Genomic DNA, 17,928 nt, shown 5'->3' on the forward strand with positions numbered 1-17,928 from the left:
GTACAACGAGCGGTTTAGTACGTGCTGCCGCTTCAGCCAGGGTACAGCCGACAGGCCGTACCACGAGGTTGACGAGGGCGCCGGAGGGTCGCTTGCTCTCACATTTAGCGAGGACGTATGGAACGCTAGCGCTGGAAACTGACACCCTGCCGAAAACGAGCTGCCCGTGAGCCTTGTTGGCTCGCAGCTTTTCGTATGTGGAAAAAAGATGCGGAAAATGTCTAGCTGAGGGCCCCAGCCCTGATTGTCCGCTGTTTTCCCGACTGCACTACAACGGCTATCGGAGCACGGTCGACTTGCTACTGTACTTGATGTCTCGTAATAGTCTCCATTTTTTCAAGGAATCAACGGCTCCGCTGCTGCGCAACTTTCGCAGCTCGTGACCAGGGGAAGTGAAGCTGTGAACGAACCCCGGGAAGGAACGCTGGCAACAAACGGGCACACAGCGGGCCTTCTACGCATGTCGCCCCGGGCTCCGCGCAGGATGTCAGGAACTGCTGTACGCCGGACAACGTTTTTGAGTGTTGCACACGTCGCGGAGACACCAACCCAGCAAAAGGATTTCTTTTCATCTCCGTTTTGCCTGTAGTCACTAGTTGTGTTTTCACCAGCAAGCGGTGGTTTTCTTCTTTCCTTGACCTCAGAAAGAGAACCTGACATGGGGCCTCTTGGCTTTTCAGGCTCTTGGACTGGGCCTGGTCTGTTCCTTTATAAGAACAGAACGCTGCGACCACCCTCGTGATGAGGCAATTCTCCCATAGTTCGGATGCTAGCTTTGTTCCAAGTGAAGACAACCAAGAAGGCGGTCTTTTTTGTCAAGGTGCACTGGTTTTCTGCTTCAGAGGGCATCTGAACAGTTAGGCCCGTCGTCTACAGCCGAAACATCAGCTTTGTCTTACTCTGACAGTAGTCTGTCCGGGCGAGAGAAGAGCCTTCCTCAAGACTCTGAGCAACCAAAAGTGTGTCGGCGGCAGCGTCCCTAATTGGCTTTTGAGCTCTCTCACCTTCTTGCTGTAATCGAACTCAAACTATTTGTTATGGTGTGGTAGTTGGCTTTCTTTCAGCCCCCCGTTCTTGCAAAGCCGCCGTCTTCGCAGCAGGCGGCATACACCGACGCTGTCCTGTCTTCAGTGTCTTGACGGCTGATTTAAAGTAGCTTAACCGAACCTTTTTCCGTTCATATGAGCGGCGCCGAAACAGATCCTCTCCTCTTTGCGGGCTCGGATTCGTCTTGGTACGGCTTTTTTTTCTGGGAATCTCATGTAATGTTTGAAAGCACCTCAGTCCAGTTAGCATTTTTCTCACGGCCAACCCCGAGATCCGCGAGAAGTACAGAAGAGTGGCGCTGGACTAATTGTACATCAGTTGAGATTCTATCTGGGGCATCGGGGCGTGCACAGTTCTGCTTGCACACTGGAACGATGTGACGCCGAACAGTGATTGCCTTACCTCGGATCGCTTCAGTAGTTGCACTAAATTTGTGTTCGCCACTCTCCGTCTTGGAGAGACTGAGTTTCCAGGTTTGTAAGTCTTTCTTTGCCGCTCGTTTATCAATTTCTGCTTCTTAATACCCCAGTATGAGGCTTTGGTAGCTAAGCTTTCTCCTGTAATCTGGTCCGGGTACACTCCTCGGCGTTGTCCAGCATTCGCTTGTGGCGAGGAGACCCTGTATAGACCCTGACGGAAGGCTTTTACCACACTTAATCACGTTGTCCTGTCTTCTCTATCGCGTTATCGCCAAAGAGAAGTCTCGTTAGCTTTGCTTGTGTGTATTTTGTGAATATGGTCATCTTTTTTGTACTGGCGGCAGCCCTCCATGATTAGTATACACGGCAGCGGTCTCGGGTGCCACTTGGGGGCACAATGGAGAACTCGTAGACTTCGGCGCAGGAGATCGGCTCTGAAGACAGTTTGACACGTTTGGTATTTCAGATCCTAAAGACGCCAGATATGAATAGCGTCTGCGTCGTTTGTCAGTGAATTTCGGCCCTACGTCTCCGTGGGTAGTTGTAAGTAGGTTAACTCCCTACATACCGTTGATGAGAGTTGTCTAAGGTAACATATGGCTGGGGGGAGGGGGTGAGAGGCATCTGGGTCCCTTTTCACGTTTCTATCTTCGAGTGTCGTCCTTCTCCACTGAACATCGAAGCTCACTTCCGCATGGAAAGTCGTATGTTTTCTTCTCGTCACTTCGGTCTTGTTTCGGCCTATTGCATTGCTGCTCTCTACTCAATAGCCATCCGTGCGGTTCTGAATCTTTTTCATCATGGCAGGCGAGGAATCGCTCTGCTGTTTGAAGGGTGGTAGGTAGGATGCATTTTTGCTTTACTCTATCCTTTCCGCCTCACGTCCTGCCTTATCAGTCACTGTTTAAGGCCTGTACTCGTGCGATTTGACCGGGCATCCATTGCTGTGGCTGGAGAAGATCACAGCCTCGGAAAACAAGACCGTAGGAGTCTTCACAGTGTGCACGCTCACTGCCGGGCTGGGCAGCGGGTCGAGGCGGCCGCCTACAGGTGCTGCTCGGAGGGGCAGGCTGAGTCTCGCCTTTGCCCAGAGCTCGGATCCGGAGAATTCATGGGCCGGAGACCATGGATAAATCTCAACCGTCGGTACGGACCAGAACGCATACACCTGTAGACGGCCATGTCTCGTGCGCAGAAGACGAGGCCAGCTTTCCAGGTCAACAACCGGTGACTTCACCTGGCACAGAGAAACGAGTTCCCCCCTCTTTAACAGTGAAAGAGAGAAGAGTGATTGGACCGGACCTGCATTTGAAAGCACCGCTATACACGGAAAAGTGTGTCGGCACCTATCTGTCGTTTTTGCCCCGTGCGGAAGAATCTGAGGCTGCGGGAGGACGAACCACGGGATGGCGACAGGATTGCCAAGGGGGTGGGGGAGCCCCCAAGGAGAGGGACATGCGGAGATCGGACGCACAGGAACTGACGCTGTCTTGCACGGAGACTGTAGGAATGCATTCTGTACCCGTGGAAGCTCTAAGAGAAGACCGTAGTCCAGTCATGGAACGAAGTGAGCCAGTTTGCGACAGAAGTGCCAGCACTATGGGCTCTTCGCATGTTTTAGACAAGCGCCTCGGTCCTTCAGCAGCAGGCGAAGACCTTGCCGATGCACAGAGTAATTCAGTGAGACGAGAGGACATGCGAGAAAGACGAACGAAGATTCACTTGGCCGGTGACGACCAAGGGACTTACCTAAGAACGGCCGGTGCCGGAGTAACAGAACGGATACTCCACAAGGAGGAAGAAGCGGAGGACACGAAGAGGCGCCGCTTCGAAAAAAAACCAGACGACGCGTTCGGAGCATGCCTAGCTGACCCAGCTAAGCGCTCAAAGCAGACAGGTATCTCTCAGGAGTGCATACCCCTCCCTTCCATGATACTCCCGGTTTTCGAACTTACAGAGGAGAGTGACGGTCAGCGACAGGTCGACGTGTTCTCTGCAGACGTATTTTCATTCCAAGACGATGCAAAACATGGCGCGAAGACAGCTAACGAAGACGCGGAGCTCAGGGTTGGCAGGAAGGCGAGTACCGGTCCTAAAGAGATAGAGAGAGAGAGAAAGTTGGTCACGACGACCTCAGGGCCCCGACAAAAGACAGAAGACCAGCAGGAGGGGAGGCCCGGCGACCTGTCTCTTGCCAACAAGTGCGCACAAGCTATCTCTCCAGTCGCCGCGGGAGAGCGGGAGCACGTCCAGCAGATTCTCGGGCAGCTGGAACCGAAGAACTCTGTGTTTGTGGAGAAAGGCGAAGGCCGTACAGAGGCATTGGTGGATCCTATGGTGGTTGCTCGAGGCACCGAGGCCGGTCTGCCAGGGGACTCAGGCGTTACTACTCCGAGAACAGCTGCATGCTCAGAAACAATGCAGCAGCACACACAGAAAGCCACGGTGAGTCCGGCAGAAAACACGGTCGAGAGTGTGCAAGGACAGCTGACTAAAGAGACGACGAACTTGCTGGTAGACGTCCGGCGGGACCCAACACGCTTCGGGCCATCTGGGTGCAGTGATAAAAAAGACCAACACCTTTCTGAGGCGAGCGACCGTCAAGAATCAGCAGAAGGCAGTTCCCTCCAAACAGGCGTGAAGACAGGACACGATCTGAGTCCGGCTGGACCTGCAGTCAGTACGTCTGACCTCCTCACTAGTTTGTCAGAGAGGCGCTTGTCTCGGAGTGACAGTGGAATGCTCCAAGAAGAAACTAGTCTGAGTCGTGGTCGGACCACGGAGCGGACTGAAGAAAAGATCAAGGAGCTAAGTGCGCCATCGTCCCGAGCCCCTCTTCGTCGTGCGCTGAATCTTCCGCTGAATCCGGACAACTCGTCTTCGCCCCGCGACAAGGCCCTACTGCAGCATCTTCGGGAACTAGAGACGCGACTCGAAGAGTTCCTTAGCGTGTTCGCTGCAGCAGTTCCATGGTCGCTGTATGCTCCTGCGTCTAAGACGGGAAAAGCCTCGGAAGGCTCGCCCTCCTCCCCTAATGAGGGTTGGCGGTCAGCAGCCCAGAGCTCCTCCAGCGGTGCATACAGGCTTCCTACATTCAGCAAATGTTGCAATAGTAGCCCTCTGGTCGCAGTCGAGGAGACAACAATTCTTCAGAACTCACCTGCTCAGGTGCCGGCATCATCCCCAGAGACAAGAGAGCAGCAGAACCTCCCGACAACCGACCTCGGGGCGGATCGTTCTCCTTCGTGCTACCAGGGAGCCGCAATCCGTGTCTCCAGTAAGAAGGAAGAGCGTCAAGAAGGACTTTGCCTTGACACCCGACCGACGATCGGCGTCGCTTTCGGTAACAGGTCGCCGCTTTTCCAGAGAAGTGGAAGTGGCGAGTCTCCCTGTCGTAGTGACTGTCCCCGTCCTTGTTCGTCGTGCTTGCCTTCTTCGCCGCATTTCACGTCTATGGCCGCTCACCTGCACCGGGATGAACGTAGCGGGTTGACCAGCACGGGAACATTGGAGCTGGGGGAACAGGATACTAGGGAGGATTCAAAGGGTAGACAAAGGGAGTACGTCGATAAGCAGGTGAAGAGCCCGTGTTGGGGCCACCGCACTTCGTGGACGGCCGGATGCAATGGGGATCAAAGAATTCTCTTGCAGGAGAGAGATGGGCAACAGGTACATTCTTCTGGAGGTAGCGGGTCTCCACACAACTTCCTGACAGGAGGTGAGAAGAGGCCGCAGCAAAGAAGCACGAAGCCTGCCGGCAACCCTCCAAGCTGCATGGAGACGACAGCACGAGGGAGTTCTGACGATACGTGCAGTTCCGCAGATGCCGATTGTCCGTGTCCGGCAAGCAGTGACATGGGCTCGTCCTCCTCCCCGCAAAGCGATGAGGGCGCCTCACCTCAATCACTTGTCCGTGTTCGGGAGCGGATGCCCAACTCCACCGCAGATCGGCAAGCTGTCTTGGGACAGCATGACTTGGGAGCTTCTCCAGGTAGCGTCACATTGTCAGAAGTCCATCTTCATGAGTCCGGAAAAGAAAGAGCTGCGCATCAAAAGGAACTATCTGTGTCTCCTTCAGTGTCTGGTGGGCATCGAGATCGTCTGCCCGCAACGCCCAGTTCTTTAGTGATGCAGAAGACCTCAGACAGCATGGGTCGGAAGTTTCTGACCCAAATGTCCTCTGGAGGTTCGGCGACTGACTGGAGTACGACGCCGTCGACGACGACGGCTACACCGGAGACCACAGCAACGCCAGTAACAACTGCAGCCGCTGCAATACCCCAGTCTCCCTGGACGCCATTCTCCCGCGTCTCACGAGGTTCCCAAAGGTGGGACAGTAGCGATGAGGGTCGTCACGAAACACCCAAGACAGGGACTATGAGTCCGCACCCGTGCTGGACGGATCCATCCTGTCGAAAGGACTCGGACTGCGGCTTCCCTCGTGAGGATTCTTCGCCGCTCCAGACGCCCGACATGCAACGTTGTTCATGCTCTAAGCAAAATGACGGGGGGGAGCTGGAACGCTACGACACTACTGATACGGTCACCATTGATTTGTTCAAAACGATGACTTCACCATTTTGTAAGCAGGGCGACCCTGGTTCTTTCTCTCTGTCTCCGCCGTCGCAGGGTTTCGTCATATATCCGGAAAAAGAAGGGATCGGCAATGAGAGATACACGTCGGAGGTTGACCGAAATCATCTGTGGAAGAGACCAGACAGGACTGGGGGGCAGCAGTGCTGCTGTTCGAGGCCGGTGAGTGTTGAGCATAAGGGAGTAACCCGTCTGGTGTCCTGCTGCTTGCGGAGAAGCAGCTGCTGCTCCAGCAGTGGAGGGGCACACTACTACAAGTCTCCGTGGAAGGCCAGATCGAGAACAGAGAGTCCTGGTACTCGGACGCATGGATGCTGCTGTACGCTCAGTCAGTCCGAGAAGTGTATGGACGTTGAGCGCGCCCCAGCACGTGAAAATGTAAGAAGACAGGCGCAGGAGCGGCTGCATCGCCCGTCGCGTCTAGATCCGAGCTTAAGGTTCTCAGCCTCGCTTTCTCCAGTATCAGTGGGGACTATCTCCGAGGCTGTCGGTTGCGAACAACGCGAAATGCGAAGGATAGCTGGCTCGCCAGAGGATTCATTGTTGTCATCAGGCAGGAAACTACACTCCCCGTCTACGACTGTGACAGAGGTTTGTGAGAAAGAAAGGAGAGTCGAGAGAATTAAATACATAGAGGCGAATATCATTACTCCAAGGAGTGACGAGAAGAAAGGGACAACGGAGAGCGAAGGGGAGCACGTTGCGGGACGACTTCTCAGTCATCTTCTTCTTCTTTTGCGATGTCTCGACGAAGTTAAGGGCTTGAAGCACGCCTCAGACAAAAGGCGTAACTTTCTGGAGAAGAAGACGACAACGGACAGTTCCTCAAGAGAAGATGGAACTGAAGTCTCTGGCCGGCAGCCAGCCGGGCTTTTGCTGGATTCAAGCTCACGAGACAAAAGTACTCCTCAAGACCCCCTTGAAAGAGTTGTTCGCTTAGCTAAGCAGAGTGCCCATGCAGCAGCGGCTGCTGCTGCATTGGCCCACGGGGGAGAGAGAGATATTGCCGACTTATCAACGATAAACAGTAATGTTGTTAGCCTGCTTTATCGCCTTCTTCAGACAACTTTTTTCCCTTCTGTCGCCCTCTCTTCGCCGCCATCCGGGCGTTTATTGATATCAGCCCTCGCAGTAGCCCAGGCAGCCGCAGAGACGGTTTCTGCGTGTGGCACATCGTCCTCCCTTTCTGGATCTGAACATCCAGACAGCGGCTGCAAGCCATGTGCATACACTCCTAGCCAAATACTGATGACGCGAGAAGACAAGATGCTTTGTATGTCTAGACCTTTACTTCCCCGCATAAGAAGAGCACACTCAGCGGGGGAATCAGGAAGCCGAAGGAAGTCGGAGAAAAACAGACCAGTGAGAAACGAGAAGAAAGGGGTGTGGGCCCGACCTGCGGGGCTGTGTGGACATGAATCCTTCGCTGGAAAAGAGCCTGCCTGGACTAGCGAGTTTCCCAAAAAGGAGAGCAGAGACCGATCACTTCTTCCGCAACTGTCCTCGGCCTCGTCCAAGTCTTTTTTCTGTGGCCGTCTAGCTCAGCGCCAGCTCAGATATCATCACTATTGTGCCGATGATCAAGTCAAGCCCCCGTGTGAACAGAAGAGAGAAGCAACTGAGACACAGAAAAAGGTAACAGTGAAGGAGAAGCCCGAAAAGAATCTACTGCATAAGCAACGTCAGCTTGCCCTTTCCCTTTTACAGGGAAGCTGGGTTATCCGGCTTACTTCCACGGTTCCTGAAGTGGAAAACCACAGTGCGCCCCCCAACTGCTGTACGACACCAAAGTCGACAGCCACTAGTTTTTGGCTGTCTATGGCTGGCATGAAAGGCGAGAAGAAATCGCCGGGGACGCGTGCACGTGCAGGGACGGGAAGCAGTCGAGATGTGAGGCTAGGCTCTGGACAAACCGACTGTACAAACTGTTCAATCGGGGGCTCCGAGAGCCCGCCATCACTTCAGACCTTGGATCATTCTCTGCAACAGGTTCGATGTTTCTTCTTTGTTTCTCCAGAGTTCTCCCACTTATGCTGTAGTGACATTCCACCCCCCTCTGTCTTCTCAGAGGAAGAGCAAGATCAGGATGATATATTCTGCTTCGTGGAAGATGAACGTCTCTGCCGGAGTTCACCTCAAAGATCCGAGGTTCCCTTGTCGGAGGGGAGAAGGAGCAACAAAAGAAAATCAAGAGAAACCAGGCGCCGACAGTCGGCTCAGTCTCTGTCTCAACAGAAGCAATGGAGGTCACTGAGCGACAGCGGGGCTCTTCGCTTTGATCTGTGCACAAGCAGAAGTTCATGCAAGGGAAAGCGCGAGGAAAAGCAGTTCTGTGGGGAGACAGGACAGCTTCGAAGCCGGCATGTCAACCCTGGTGGGACGGCTTCTATCAAGAAGAATGTTGTCTCCAGCAGCGATCAGGAGAGCCCATCTACTGCTCTCAGGCGGAAAATACGGCCGCGAGAGCGACAAATGGTGAATACAGAGAAGAGGGGAAAAGGGAACTCCGAGCACTGTCCCACGAAAGACTGCTTTCCAGGTTTGCAAGTGGATATCTTATCTCCGTCTCGACGCGTCCAGTCTGGGACCCCCGCTAGTGGGGGGGTTGTCGATGTGTTGACTCGAGACGGCAGAGGGCAGTTCTTCTCTTCCTCATTAGCTCTTGAAGCAGACTCCGATAACTGTTCCTCGCCAGCTGTACCACGGAGGCATCGTTCACGCTCCCCTTCGGTGTCTCTCCCACTCCGTCGGTCTAGTAGTGTCACCGCTCGTTCGGACGCACCTTCAAGACGTGCCTTACAGTCTGTCAAGCTACACGAGTTCTCCCCTAACACCCAGTTTCTTCCTGGAAAGGAGAAAGAAAACAGCTTGCAGGAGATCGCGGAGCGCCGCCAACACAGTGAAACCATCTCAGGACCGAGATCAAAGGAGGAAAGCTCTTCGTGTAAGCCTCGTGAAAGTGTGTTGAAGGAAGCGACAGTCCCGCAGAAGTTCGGCGGAAAGATCGGTGAATCTGGTTCATCACCAGGACCATTCGCTCCACGGGTTGTAGGTCCCAAGATACTAGGGACATCGCCCCGTATTCCGGGGAGATACGAAGATTCTAGCATTCTCGGTTACTGCTGTTTAAGTGACTCCAGTGCAGGTAGTTCCTGGACGAGCCGCAGTAGCGAGAGTTTGCTCATGGCACCTGTCGTTGCCTCCCCGCAGTGCGCTTGGAGTGAAAAGAGGCGAAGTCATGATGCGCTCATAGAACAGGGAAAGAAAGGACAACGAGTTGGTGGCTGTGGTCTTCTCTTGCCCAGCGTGGATACGACTGCCGGGGAAAGCGCAGCCTCGACCGTTATTGAGAACCGCATACCTAAGGGAAATGGAGGGGAGGCCAGCGTATGGACAGAACGTCTCGAAGCTCAGACGTCGCGGCTGATCTTTGGTGATCGGCAGCAGCTGAAGGACAACTGTCCCGAAGATAAACAACGAATAGCGCTGAAACACGGCGCAGGAGATAGTCTCAGTCTCTCTTGCGCGGACGACGGAGATTTGGGAAATACTGGACGTGTAATAAGAGACAGTGTCAGAGAGTGCTCCTTCAGTGACGAGGAAGACGGAGGAACGTTGAGCAACGCTAGTGATAGCAGCAGTGTACAGTATCCACTCTGTATGGCATTTCCCTCGTGGCGTGCTCGGTTTTGGAGGCGAAGAAAGAAGAAAACCCACCGAAGCAGATCCAGCGGAGAAACGTCCTTTTCCGCAGCCACGGCTAGACGGGACCGAGGACTGGATAATAGCACCCTCAGCAGCTGGGCTGGGGGAGAGCCTTTTTTTGGACAAGGGACACAAGACAGCGTAGAAAGTGTTAATGGATGGTCTGAGAGTGTAGAAGATGATGACGCGGGGAGGGGTGGAGAGACAGAGAGGTGTACAAATAACCCGCGGAAGCACGACGGCAATCTAGAAGGATCGTTTTCAGCTAGCGAGGTCGATCTGACGGACTATCTGAAAAATGCAAACCACCCCTCGTTCTTGAACAAGGACCACACTCGCAACAGAAGGAGGGGTCCGGACAACAGGCGAGAGGACAGACTTCCAGCCTTTTCTGTGCCTAGTGGGAAGGAACTGGGGCCCGGAACGACCAGAGCTCGGGGTGGTAAGCTCTTCGACAACGAAGACAAAAGTATGGCTTCCACATTCACGACTGCTGGCTATGAGGCGTCCCTGTCAATTCGCTTGGCGGAAAGTTCGCAGCGTTGTCCAGGCATCGCTTCCGACAGTTGCGAAGGCCCGAACTCACTGAGCGGACGCGCGATGGAAGCGAGAAGCCGCTGTCTTGATAAGCAGCAGGTTGGAGCGAAGAGAGTGGATTACCATAAAAGGGGAGAGGTGCTAACAGCTTCAACTTGGTTAAACGAGCCATCTCGAAGGACGGGAGAAACAACGAGCAAGAAAGGAAAGGCAGGTGTGGACGACACTGACAAAAACATTCTCCGCGTTCCTTTGAACGAGGTCCAAAGCTTGGACTATGGATACTGCAGTAGCGCCTACCGTCGACTTCAAGCAAGCCAAAGTAGTCCCCTCCTGGCGATTCCTGCCTATCTATGCTGTTCCATTCGACTGAAGCGCCCGCTGGGGAAGTGCCAAGGTGGAGCAGATGGAGAACCTGAGCTGAGTAGGGGAGTAGGCAAGGGAGATATGACGCATGGTAGTGGGAAAAGGCCATTGTTGTCTTCAAATTCTCTCGAGTCCTTCATTAAGACTTCATACGTGAAAGGTCCGAAGACTACCAAGACAGGCGCAGATACATCAGGAGAAACAACACTGGACTTCATTCTCACAAGTGAAGAAGATGCGAACAAGTAAGTCACCCTCTCCGGCTGCAGGCGCTTATTTTCCTTACTGAAGCCCAAGAATTAACTGAACTCCTAGGGAACCGCCTCTGGAGGAAAAATACGTAACCGACACATCTTTGGCAGTTTACGGTGATCTAGCTGTTGGCTTCAGTTCACCCCTGAGCATCCGGCCGATGAAGAAGGGAGTAGCTATGGACACGGTGAAGCGTGAAGATGGCTCTGTGACAGTGGCCGCTCAAAGCTAACGGAACACCACGGAAATGCGCTCGCGGTCAATATGGTCATAATCTCTGCTCCCGCAGTAAGACAGCGGTCCAGGATGCTTTCTCGGACACCGGGGGGTCGGGAGACAGAGCGAGGGAAGTCGACGCACGTAGTTAGGCCGATGAAAGTCGCAGGGCCCACAGCAGGCAAGCACCGACTTTCTGATGGAGCGGTGGTGGGCACCTGGCTGGTGTTCTAAGGGGCTTTGCTCGCAGCTAGGTAGGTATCGAGGATACTTCGTACACGATGCGTGTGGACCCTTCCATGTCTACTTTGATAGGTAGATAGAGACAAAAGGTTCTATTGTAAACGAACATGAGATGTCTGTTCTTATTGCGCGTTAACGAAGCTCAGGTTTATGTGGTGATGTTGCACTTCTTCTCAGGTGGATCGTAGGTTTGAATGGCCTAATTCCTCACAACCCGGGAAGGGTCCTATTCACAACAGAGGAGTTTTCGAGGCAACTTCGCGTCATGAAGGCCCATCACCTTCAACGGTTGAAGATGGAAAACCTCGTCGCTCACGCCCGTCTTCTGTCAACCCCTGTACCAGCCTCAGGGAATCTTCGATCGTCATACCTTCCATGTCATCGCGAGGGCTATTGCGCCCTTGGTCTTGCTAGTCCCGTTCTGCCGCTCTGCGACTCGACGGAAAGAGTGGCTAGGGGAGCTAGCGCCCACCAAGTCGCTCTTGAGCTAGTGACAGCAGCACTTCTTCTCTCTCTGCGTGGGGGGAACTCTCGCGGAGCACTGGAACCGTCTGACAGATATGGGCAGTACACTCGGGGCAGAAGGCCGCAGCATTCACACGTGAAGGGGCTCTCACCGAGATGTTTCTGCGGCCAATATGAATTGTGCCACCTAGGAGATCTTGAGGACTCTACATCTGCCTCCTCAGGCGGCAGTCCCGATTTGTGCCGTGGGCTAGAGAAACGTCGAAAGGGCAGCCGCGGGGACGCTTGTGCATCCTCCTTCTTGCCATGCGGTTCATCTGATGGATGCCGTAGTACTACAGTGGCAAGCAGCGCTGAGGAGAACTCTCTTGCACATGGACACCGGGAATTTGAAAATGCTCTTTTCCCTGACTTCTGCCCCTCTACCCCACAGAGACCTGTTATCACCCGAGAGCGAAGCAGGGAAGGCGTCACGTCATGCGTTGATCGGGTTGCCACTCCACCGTCAAGATGGCGTATGAGACATACAGGGACCGAGGGTTCTGACGAACGGACCGTTTCTCGAGTGTTGAGGTGCCGAAGGGATACCGGTGAAGGAGGCCGAAGGCGAATTTTGAGCTGCCCGTCGTTGCACTTCGCCAGGCACGCTTTATTTCCATGCCCGCATCATCTCATGGAAGACCGTGAGAACCGTTGCGAAAGGTGCAACCAGACTCCAGTTGGACATGGTCCTACACCACATGTTCCGGGACGATTTCAGCTGATCAGCGACAGCGGTCCGTCCCCTGCGAACGGACAATTGCCGTTCATTCAAGAGGCTCGAAATCATACGAACAACCGCCCTGCTTGTCGGGCATGTTCTGATTATAGTCGTGATTGCTCGGGCCTTTTTTATCGCGAAGTTTTGCCGCAGTTAGATGCCAGGCAGACGGCGCACGTTGACAGAAGGGGACGCCGCGACAATGTGAGCTCCGACTTACGCGCCGCAATGGCTCTACTCCTCCGGGTGCTAGACACCACGGGACTTCCTCCAGCGTTGTCGCTTACTCGATGTGAACGACACTGTCAGTATGGTACACCGAAAGAAGACGATGACAATAACACAGAGGGTGCTCAGTGTACAGGGGAGAACAATCCATGCGACCCTGACAATGAAAGTGTAAAAAGTGTCTCTTCACCTCATGTGTGCGTAGAGCACAGCTTCCCCAGGCAGGAGAAGAGTAAGGTCGCACCGGGATCTCGCCGTTCTGACATGTGTTCTCTCCGTCATTCTGCTGAAGCGCTGGCCAGCACTCCGTCTAGTAGTGGCGCTCCTCCTCTTCCATCTTTCCATCCCACCGAATCATCTCACAAGAAGGCGCCGGGGATGGCAGCCGGATTTAGTGGAAGTCCTCGTTCGTGCAGAGCTGTCTTCGAAGCCCGCACTGGAAGAAGCGGAGGGGGCTCGGTGGTCACAGCTGATTCCCCGGCTAGCTGTGATTTCATCGGCAGCATTGGCGAGGCGGGCACGACTAAGTCACGGGAACCAGCAACGATGAAAGCGGCTTCCCCTGCGTGCTCAAGAGGCACAAGTGTGGATGCATTCCAGCGTACCCCTGCAGTTTCGTCGCTCCATTTCGGGGACGGAAACGCGAAAGCTCAATCAGTGAGCAATGCAAAGAGTGGCGCTACGGGATGTCCTCCAGACCGCGCAAGTAGTCTACCGTTCATCGACCTGCTCCCCTCCAACGGAGCGCGACCATCTACGGCAGGAAAGGGTATATGCACTGGAGTATCTGGACCGGGATGTGGTCCTGTGCTTTGTTTGCATTCCGGTATGCATTTTGGGTACCCAGTGTCTCAGCAGTGTATATCGCGATACTCAGCCGCGGGTCGAGTCGACACACACTACACACACGCAACTGGTTTCGATACGACACCATGCTACTTGGGGGCGTCACCCACTGTCAATACTATGCAACCCCTGCATGCAGTTCTGCCCTGTCGCACTTTTTGGAATACCCCGTGGAGTGAAAAGGAAGAGAGAAAGTTGTCAGCAGTGTGTTCCAGTGGCAGCGAGACTAGCTCCGAGAGACGCAGTATTTCGGCAGGAATTGGGAGAGGACAACTATTATCGGAGGGCCCGCCAGGTGCAGGGTCGTCTTGGAAGACAAGCCTTACTCAGGAGGCGGCTCTGGCTCACGACGCGGGTGTACCGAGCTGCGATAGCAACAAGGCACAAAAGGGGCACGACACGGAGAATCACCACCGCAGGAAAAACCTCATCTTTTCAGCTCTTTTTCCCGCCGGATGGCAACGCGGTCGTCTCGGAGTGGACCGTTCCGAAGATGAGTTGCCAGCGGGACCGGGGGTAGGGAGTGGAGGTGATCTGCATGTTGTGAAGGCTGAGCGGTCTCCCGCGATCGCAGGAAAGCGCAAAGGAGCAACCGCTCGGGGTTTCAGTTTCTTTTCTCTTGCTAAAAGGAAGACACGTGGAGAGAGGGAGGAGACAGAGGAGAAACCTCTCCAGCGATCAGCCTCCTGTTTTGCTTTGGAGACACCCCGGTTACCCTTTCTTTTACGTCCTGTATGTGTGACGTCACCTGCGGGTTCGCCCCACCCCTGGAGTAACGTATCTCCTTGTACCTGCCCGGCAAGGGCGGCGTGCACTGTAATAACGAACAGCCAGATGAACGGTCACCCGACCTGGGGTGGCTGCTCACCGTCGGGGGGGGACTGGTTATCAGACTCCTCCCCTGACAGCAGCGGGGCACTGGCTTCTCAGCGTGCCGGACAAGCCAACGGACAGTGTTGTCCTACCGGTGAGAATGCCCATACAACAGGGAACGGACGCTGTTTCACCCCTCATGGTTTTTGTCTGGTGGACACACAACCTAATGCCAACACTGGACTGTCTTCTTTTCGAGGGTGGGCAACACCTCCTAGCACCAGTGACTGCGCTTTCTTGAGTCCTGGTACCGTGTGGGGTACATGGTGTGGAAGTGGTGCCCATAGTATTGCAGGAGGGGCCCGGGGTTTCCCTGGCCATCATTGTGTCAATGCCGGAAGTGCAGAGCAGCCCTGCGGCACACCGGGGAGAACCCTTTGCGGTCGGTTCCTTATTCCGCGTCCCGTTTTGCCCACGAATCAGCCGGTGGATCCCACGCGGCCAAGGGAACGCGCCAGCGTTCCGTACGGGGGTGTGGTTACAAGCCCTGCCCTGCCCTCCCTCCGTGAGCAGTGTGGGGAAGTGAAGGGAGACAGCGAACAAGAGAAAGATACAAAAGAGTACTTCTCTTCGCAGACTGGGGTAGAAGCAACAAATGAAAAGAGCGAAGCACCGGGAGCTTTACAACAGGTAAATCCAATGAGTTTAGGCAACGTGGGCGAGGCACAGGAAACACACTGGGGTGAGCACCCCCTGGGTTTGTCCAAACTGGAAGTGCCGAATACTTTGGGAGGTTCCACAGGGATATCGTCAGCTGTCGTTACACCCACGATGGAGGAGGAAGAGGAAGAGGCGGACGACGAAGAAGAGGAGGTCCAGTTCTGTATTTTCAGTGACGAAGAGGGAAGTGCAGGCAACGAGAACCAAGCAACGGAGACGGAAGGCGAAGCTCAAGAGTCAGAGACAGCCGCTGACCATGTGCCGCTGGATGATGCTGGTGAAAAGTAGAAAAAAGAAGCAAGCCATTGTGTGTACCTCAGGAGAGAAGCTTATATCAGTTGGGGGCAACAATGGAGGTCAATTCCACGCTCCAGACCCTCATGGCAGGCACACCCTAAGAACGCGGTGGACAAGGGAAACCAAACATCCATGAAGTCAAGAAATTGTCTCTTCTTGGCATGTGTATAGCCGGTGGGTAGGCAATGGCGTGTGAGAGGCGTCCAAGCGTGTTTCAAGCCAGTTGTCTCTTGGGGTGTGTAATGTAGTAGCCGTCGTTGAGTAGCCAACAAGCCGTCGCTGTCAGTCATCGTAATGTGCCACACCTAGGCGGCCATCATATGTGCAGCGGCCTAGGCGTTCAGGCGTTTGCTTAGTCGAGCAATTGTACCTCATTAGGAGGAAGTTGTTTCAATCGTCTCTTTTTTCAAAAGATTGGGTATCTATCCTTCTACATGTGACGTAAGCATCAAGTCGTTTTGCCCAGCTGTTTGTCCTACTTGCTCAGTAGGTACCACCCTCTCGGGGCCTACCAGCTGTTGTCACAGTTAGGCGCCGTGTTGGGGCGGCAATGTATGCGAGAGCGGGCAGTTCTGGTAGAGAAGTGCCCCCTTGCTTTACAAGAAGTTTAGTGACTACCGATCCAAGTGGGTGAGGAAGAAGGAATTCAGTTCCGTCGCTTGCATACAAGCTGATGGTGGTACGAGAAAGACGCCACTGCTTTTTCACAATTGGTTTGCATGAACTTCATCCAAACACACCCATTTGCCGTAAGAGGGAGTCGTTGTTTCCGGAGGAAAAATGACGATGACAAGGACACTTTCTCCAATCTTTCATAGAGACTGACTGAGGAACAGCAAGCCGCGAAAAACGCAAGAATCATCAATGCTGAGAAAAGCATTACAAGAGAGAAAGATGTCTGATATGAAGGGAAGTCATTATCGGTCGCAGCAGGGCGGCATCGTCGTCCTCTTTCATTCTGAAATGCTATTGTGGTGTGGTATTGTGTCTGTTTCTTATTCATTCTTGTTAAATCCGTCGCGAAGCTACGGGGGGACAACGGACCTCAATCTTTGTTTTGTTTAGTAATCGACGTCACTGTACGGCTCCTCTCAGCGTGTCAAGGAGAGCTCCTTGAAGCAAGTAAAATGTTAGGCATTGTATTTGAGGTTATGTACAGTCGGGATTTGAAAGGTATTTTTACTCGGGTAAGAATGCTTGCTACCTGGGCCTCCTGTGCCGGTCCTGGAGTTTCCTTCTACCCTCCCTATGCTCGTTGTCTGGTGAACGCAGTAGGACCGGGGATCTAGTAGCAAGCTTGCCAAACATGTCCGCTGTATTTTTTGCAGTACAGGAGACCGGTGTTCTTATAGGGCGGCTGGATAGTTGTGTCCCCGTCTTCAGATGTTGCTTCGAACAACCAAACAATGCTTCACATTCTGTCGCCCGACGCCGGCATTTCGCGGTTGTAGGGCTCATTTCTACTGTAGGAAAAGGGGGTGCTTTTTAGCAAGCTGAGGGTTTAGGGATGGAGTAACCAATGTGTTTTTGAAGCCGAGTTCTTTGTCGTGGAATTGAATTTCTTACTGCCGTCCGTCCGGGGAAACAGGGCGACTGTCTGTCTGGCACTGACTCGGCCTATGTAAACTTCACACACTTGAGGGCGGTGTCGCCAGGTGATCTCATCACCAGCATGAATTCCTACCTCCCGGAGGCGTTAATTGATGGGCAAGCCTTTCGAAGGGCACCGCGCTAGGCTAAGCGGCTGCTTCCGCACGCGAAGAAAACTCCGGGGACTGACCATCGTGGTCGGGCACGAAGCCCTCCAAGAGCAGCTCTTATTCGATACTAGACCCCGCGCACCGGAGTAGAAGGAGCCTATACCGCCAAAGTAGTGGATCAGTGATGAACGGATGCCTTCGCTCTCACCTGGTACTCTCGTTGGTTGGCTTGCAGAGGAGTCGGGGCACTACAGGAGTTCTACACGAAACAGTGAGCGGAGCTGGGGCGTGAGCTGCTACTTTCTGTGTAGTCCCAGGAACCCATCAGCACGCTCTCACGCTGCGTCGTTCCGTGGTTCTGCACTGGTCACTTACATAGCCTCCGAAGTCGGTTAGTCGGCGGCGGGAGGCAAAGTGGGAGGTGTGAGCAGGCCAACTGAAGATTAGCGACGACCGCCGGATAAACGGAGACGCATGCTTACGCTCCTCCAAACGAGTGTCTCGAGTGAGCTTAGCGTCGTCTCTGGTCTGCTCATTTTCACTAGATATGCAACGCTGATCTGTCTCCGCCCGAGGGCGAGCAAACCGGCTTGAGCCGCGGCACGGCAGTTCAGGGAACTGGTGCTTCTACTCGTGAGGTAAGGGGACCCACGTCTCCGGGGCCTCTCAAGCATACTGTGTTAAATGGCTGCCCTTAAACTGACCTAGCGTAGAGAGGGTT

At 54.1% G+C, this 17,928-nt stretch overlaps 1 protein-coding gene across 1 annotated transcript; it reads left to right on the plus strand.

The window, feature by feature from the left end:
* The first annotated feature begins 561 nt into the window (after positions 1-561).
* CSUI_000268 (uncharacterized protein) lies at positions 562-17,204 on the plus strand. Its single transcript, XM_068060502.1, has 2 exons — positions 562-10,912; positions 11,556-17,204. The coding sequence occupies exons 1-2, from the start codon at positions 2,592-2,594 to the stop codon at positions 15,496-15,498; spliced, it is 12,264 nt and encodes a 4,087-aa protein (XP_067927508.1). The 5' UTR covers positions 562-2,591; the 3' UTR covers positions 15,499-17,204.
* Positions 17,205-17,928: the final 724 nt, after the last annotated feature.

Source organism: Cystoisospora suis (genome assembly GCF_002600585.1).
Source record: "Cystoisospora suis strain Wien I chromosome Unknown contig_114, whole genome shotgun sequence".
Taxonomy (NCBI): Eukaryota; Apicomplexa; class Conoidasida; order Eucoccidiorida; family Sarcocystidae; genus Cystoisospora; species Cystoisospora suis.